Genomic DNA, 6,088 nt, shown 5'->3' with positions numbered 1-6,088 from the left:
TTTAGTGTTGAAATTTGAGTATTTATAGATGAAAGTGTGAATTTTGGGATAAAAGTAATGAAAAATAAATTAAAAGTGTGGAAAAAATGATACTCCATCCGTCCACAAAAAATAGAGCACAATTACCATTTTTGGCCGTTCACAAAAAATAGAGCACATTCATTTATGTAAAATTTTCAACAAATAATAACCCTACGCATTATTCCATTAACACTACTTCTCACTTACTTTTTCTCCTTCTCTCTTACTTTTTTTCCATACACAAATTGCTCTAATTTTTTTGGACGGGAGGAGTATATTTTATTGGGAAGAGGAAAAATATTTTTTTTAATTAAATCTGATTTTTTCTGATTTTTTTTAAAAAAAATTTTAATAAAATATTGGCCAACCAGAGCATGTCATGTCGGCCGCTCATGCTGACGGCAAGAGCACATGTCTTCCGCAAGAGCATCGATGTGGATGCTCTTACCAGGTGGACATCTATTCATTTAAATTTCACTACTAGTTTAAATGTTTAATGAAATGAATCCCACATTCTTACGCGTAATTAGCAGGGGACATGGAGTTCACAATTGAATAGGGCAAATTTGTGCAATTGGCTGTAGCAATTCAGGTTTCACTGGAAAATCATTTTAGTTTTTCAGTTTGAAAATAAAGTATGAGTCGAAAAAGATGGGAAGCAGAAACCTATCACTCAAAAGATTTCGATTGGGACAAATTCAGAGAAGAAGTAGAACAGAACCCCTCATATCAGTTCCATTTCCTCCCTTTTTCAAAGGTGTTTACTCAAATTGAAGAAGCTCAGCGAGATTCCGAAGCTTGGGATCGATTTCATGCCCGCCATTCTACCGGCAAGTTCTTCAAGGTACACCACTGACGAAACTTGATTTTTTTGCTTTTTTTTTTATGTATTTTTGTGATTGACATGACTCGTTGTATTTTCATATTCAACCATAATTCAATTTAGAAAATGTTTTAGGCGGGCTCTTTTCAATTTAGGAATTAAATTTTGAGATTCAATGATACTGAAACTAAATATGTAGTTCATTCTAGTTCAAGTATATGCATATTGTTCAGTTTTTATGTCTTAGATTACTACTCCCTCTGCTCCTTGTTGATTGGGGCATTTCTTTTTGACATTATTTTTTTTGCCAAAAATACTCAATTAACTAGGAACTTCCAAAAATAGAAAAATGATTCAATTAACATGGAAGGAGGGAGTATAGTTTAGTAAAATTATGTTATAAAGCAAGAACACTGGCTGCCTTGTATATCCAAAAATATAATAGGGTTTGTTGTTGAAGTTCAGCTGTTCGTTAGACTGAAGGATGCTATAAACATTGCCTATGGATTAGTGTGTCGAATATCCGCTGTACATATTAGAAATTGCAAGTCTGTGCAAGTTAATTTCAGAAGAATCTGTAGTACTCTTCTCTCTGTTCCTTGATAAGTGATTCATATTCCTTTTTGGGAAGTCCCCGGCTAAGGAGTTATTTCCTTTTTTGGCACTCTCTTTCTTACTTTTTCCTCTCTACTTTTTCATCTATCTTACTTTATTCTCTCCAATTAACTAACAAAATTCCATTTTTTAAAAACCCGTACCAAAAAGTAATGCCTCACTTAATCAGGGACGGAGGGAGTACTTTCTTAGCCTACCACCAACATTTGGTTGAGCTTGCTTTCTCTTGTTTTACGTATTTGCTCTGAAGTTCTATAATTGGTCTGTTTTGGTCAGTTGTTAGTTTACTCAGTTCATATCACTATTCTGTAATCCCATCATGTGTTTGTGCTTTTTCACTAGCTTGTTTTTGTGCTATTGTTTTTCATTGAATCTGGTGTTAATTACTTTGAAATTTACTAATATGTACCCTTTGAATTTGTAATGAAGTTTTTACTCCTATCTTGTCCTCACATATTATACTCCATCCGTCCTCCAATATGTGTTCCACTTTGACCCGACACGGGTTTTAAGAAATGTAATAGAAAGTGGATTGGAAAAGTTAATGGAATGTGAGTCTTACTTTTATGTATTAGTTTTAAAATAAAATGTCAGGGGGAATGTGTTAGTGGAATATCGGATCCATTACCAAAAGTAGTAAAAGGAAGTGGAACAATTAATATGGGACGGACCAAAATTGGAAACTGGGACACATAATGGGGATGGAGGGAGTATAAGGAATCTATGCTGAGTTACTTGTATTAGAGGTTTCTTTTCTGTGTGCGACTGTTGACACCATAGTCTGTTACAGGAGAGGCGATACTTGCTGAAGGAATTCCCAGAACTAGCTTCATGCGCTGACAATTCTAAGGTTTTGGAGGTGGGATGTGGCAATGGCAGTACTGCTTTACCTATATTGTGGTACTTTCTTGATGATCCAGTAGACGTGCGTTGTTTCAGTTGCCCTTGTTATTTTTCTTCTCTTTTGAATTTATATTACTTTTACGCAGTGGACGAGAGGGCATCATTTTATATGCCTGTGATTGTAGTAATGAGGCTCTTGAGAGGACTAAAGAGATTATTACTGCTTCTACATCTATATCTGCTATGCATCGCTTTCACCCATTCCTTTGTGATTTTTCAACAACTGGATTTCCCTCATGGTTGGCCAGCAACACCTGCTCAGAAAGCTCCTTTAACGGGCATCTTTCAGGATCTTTAGGTACCTTCTGCTAGTGTCCGTGAGGCATTTGATCATTTTTTGTTCTGTCAACTTCTTGAATATGATTTTCTTCATCTCAGAGGCTTATGCTGGTGGTAACTCTGATGAAGCAAAAGGCTGCATTGGTGGAGTAGATTTCGTCACATTGGTACTTTATGATATCTTGTTCTGAGTACTCGTTGTTTCATCAAGTAATGAAATTTTCAAGATCTCAGTGGTCGAAATCTGATATTCACCTGTCTAATTATGGCAGATATTCACTTTGTCAGCCCTTCCCCTCGATAGGATGCCCAAGGCCATCAAAGAGTGCTTTGATATTTTAAGGCCAGGGGGCAAGCTTTTATTTAGAGACTATGGTAATAATGCAATGAGATGTTATGGATATTTAGAAATTCTAAGATCTGCACTAATTTCATGTACTATTCTTTGCCATGAGACAGGGATTTGTGATATGACTATGCTTCGATTTGATCCTCAACAAAGAATAGGATATAGAGAGTACTTGCGGTCAGATGGAACACGATCTTATTTCTTCTGCTTGGATACTGTTAGAAGTTTAACTTCTGCTGCCGGTTTCATTGAGGTAACATCTTTTTAAAGCTATTTTCCTGAAATAGGCACGTTCTTGTTTTTGGTAAATATCAAGAGCTTGTGGTTTTTTCAATTATTCCACTCCTTTTATTCTTTAACTATACCATCTTTCAGAATATATTCTAATATGAATGTTCCAAGAAATTTTGATCTAGACTAATGATATGGAGTGAAAGGCGGAAGCACCAAATGCAATCGCCATGATGAATAGGAACATAGAACAATCCGAACTAACTTGATAAAACTGAACTAGGAAATAAATATCAAATGATATGCGCGAAAGATGGACACGCCTTCGAGGATGGCTACACACAACAATCGCTGCTGCTAAAATCTATTTTCTGCACACTTCAAAACTAAGGAACAAAGAAAGCCCTATATATTAGACTCTATAAATGATTCCAACTTGTATAACACTCTAAAAAATATAGAGAACTAAACAAGTACTACTCCGTCCGCGATTAGGAGTCTCGTTTTTCCATTTAGTCATCCGTGAATAGGAGTCCCGGTTCATTTTTACTATAAATAAGAATAGGGTCCCACATTCTAGTAATTCATTCCACGCACATTTCATTTAAAATTAATATATAAATATGGGACTCATATTCCACTAACTTTTATCTACTTGTTTTTCTTAACATTTCTTAAAACCCTAACTTTTATCTGCATGTTTTTCTAAACATTTCTTATAACCCGTGCCGCCAAAAAATGAGAATCTTAATGGCGGACGGAAGGAGTAATTAATAACTAAAAATATCACTGAAACATGGCGCTCGAACTGGTTGGGGGCCAGGGGCGTGTACCACTCTCCTCCAGCAACAGCCCAGCCCCACTGCTTTTTCGGTTCCTCGTACAACTTCTAGAATATGGGATTCCTGATCCGTGTTGTCAACCCATGTTTCCGGTCCTTACACTTTTGGCTTTTCAGTGGTTCTACACATTGTCTTGTGTTCCCAAGCATGAATATGAGCCCCCTTGGTCGATTTTTCACTCTAGCCTTGTGGGCAGGTCTGTTTCGACACCGGGAGTATTGATATAGATATCAATCTGTAGATTTTGTTTTATTGCTTGTTTGTTGATATACATAAGAATATGACATTATGGTACAGAGATTGTTTGTAGCTGTATGATTTATGCAGACATGTGTCAGAGTCAAGTTCAGATACAAAATAGAGGAAGATATTAGTTTTAGCTAGATTGAACTGTTAAAGAAACAAATGATTGAGTTGGAGATGTTTGTTATTGTAGGTTGAGCTTGAATACTGCTGTATCAGTGCAGTCAATCGGCGGAAGGGAAAGACGATGAAAAGAGTATTTGTTCACGGAAAGTTCCGGAAGCCTGCCCTCAAATAAAATCACCCATACTTATCTCTCACCCTCTCTATTTACTAAACAATAAATTGTACACGCTCGATTGTGTGTTTGATTGCACTATTTTCCATTTATTAACTTGCATACCACAATTATACATACTAGGACTACATTATAAAGTATCCAAACCATTTTTTTTTTAAAATAGAAATACACTAAATATGGCCGTTTTACAAAAGTGAGTAGCAGAGTGGGACATCGAAAAAGGAAAATATAAATAGGTCACTTTGGGTGGGATTGTGAGAGTATTACTACTCTAAACCCCTCACTCCCCCTCTCTCTCTAAAATAAGAATGGTTATTTTTTTCCTAAACCACTATCAATATAAGAGTGATATATGTGAAATAGAAAAGCCAAAGCTATATTTACTTTGGTACAGTTCCGAGTGTAGGGATTTTCAAGGAGCTAAATCTGATAAGAAACGTAAATTGGAAGCCATTGAATGAGCTTAAATTGCAACTTAATAATGAAGTGATCTCAACATTTTGTATAAAAACTCACAGGTTTAAATTCCAGACATGTCGGCTCGCCATGTTTAGCCCGATCACAGTCGTTGATGGTCACAAAGTGTGACAAAATTTATGGGACAGAGGGAGTAAATATTAACACTATATACATAGTAAATCTTAACCTACCGAAAAATAGAAAGCAAACACACCCTATTTTAACTACTCTTCTGGACATGTCTCTTACTTTATCAATTATGCATTAATTCTCGTGCCGTCTCAATTGTCCTTATTTTTATGGGACATGGGGAGTACTATTTTTTTTTATAATAAACACCACATTCCACTAACTTTTTCAATCCACATTTTATTACTCCATCTGTCCTCTAAAATTAGAGACTTTGGGGATGACACGAGTTTTAATGTAAAATTGATAAAAGTATGAGAGAAAGCAATTGAAATATTGTTAGTGGAGAATGAGGCTCACATTATAAATGAGAAAAAACTTGTCAATAGACTATTTTTATGGATAAAGAGAATACATGATTTAAAATTTGTGTCAGGTCAAAGTGTGATATTTAATAGCGGATGGAGAGATTACCTTGCTAGAAGCGATAAAAATGTTTAGGACTTGTTCAGTTAGATCATCCTTAACCCCGTCCCGGATTCAGGCCCCAAGTCCCCTCGATCTCATCATTCTCTGCGGGCCCCATCCAGGTCCCAATTATTAAAATTACACTATGTACAACTAAATACTATTTTACTCATAAAATAGAAAACATTGAACAATTAAAACACAAAAATTCATTGTTCAGTTGAAAATTAAAAATTACAAACCCAAGAAATTAAAAATTAAAAATACTAAAAATTTAAAATTACAAACCTATAAATTGTTGGAAAAATAAATAGAGAGGATAGAGAGAGAATAGAGCTCTAGAAATTGTTGGAAAAATGTTGAAGAAATATATATAAATAGGAAGAAAAATCAAATTAAAAAATGAATGAATTGGGGTCCCGGGT

At 35.3% G+C, this 6,088-nt stretch overlaps 1 protein-coding gene across 1 annotated transcript; it reads left to right on the top strand.

Annotated features, from left to right (window-relative positions):
- Positions 1–534: 534 nt before the first annotated feature.
- LOC125187150 (tRNA N(3)-methylcytidine methyltransferase METTL6) lies at positions 535–4,696 on the top strand. The gene is made up of 7 exons (XM_048083682.1): positions 535–865; positions 2,250–2,359; positions 2,449–2,660; positions 2,741–2,808; positions 2,914–3,016; positions 3,101–3,243; positions 4,500–4,696. The coding sequence occupies exons 1-7, from the start codon at positions 659–661 to the stop codon at positions 4,602–4,604; spliced, it is 948 nt and encodes a 315-aa protein (XP_047939639.1). The 5' UTR covers positions 535–658; the 3' UTR covers positions 4,605–4,696.
- Positions 4,697–6,088: the final 1,392 nt, after the last annotated feature.

The sequence above is a fragment of the Salvia hispanica genome, chromosome 5 (assembly GCF_023119035.1).
Source record: "Salvia hispanica cultivar TCC Black 2014 chromosome 5, UniMelb_Shisp_WGS_1.0, whole genome shotgun sequence".
Lineage (NCBI taxonomy): Eukaryota > Viridiplantae > Streptophyta > Magnoliopsida > Lamiales > Lamiaceae > Salvia > Salvia hispanica.
Note: the sequence above shows the minus strand (reverse complement) of the source record. Positions and strands in the feature narration are given on the sequence as shown.

Bases quoted from the DNA above. Each gene is read 5' to 3' on its own strand.
- LOC125187150 (XM_048083682.1), top strand. From the start codon at position 659: ATGAGTCGAAAAAGATGGGAAGCAGAAACCTATCACTCAAAAGATTTC. The intron at 866-2,249 runs GTACACCACTGA...AGTCTGTTACAG, and splicing joins CTACCGGCAAGTTCTTCAAG to GAGAGGCGATACTTGCTGAA. The intron at 2,360-2,448 runs GTACTTTCTTGA...ACTTTTACGCAG, and splicing joins ACTGCTTTACCTATATTGTG to TGGACGAGAGGGCATCATTT.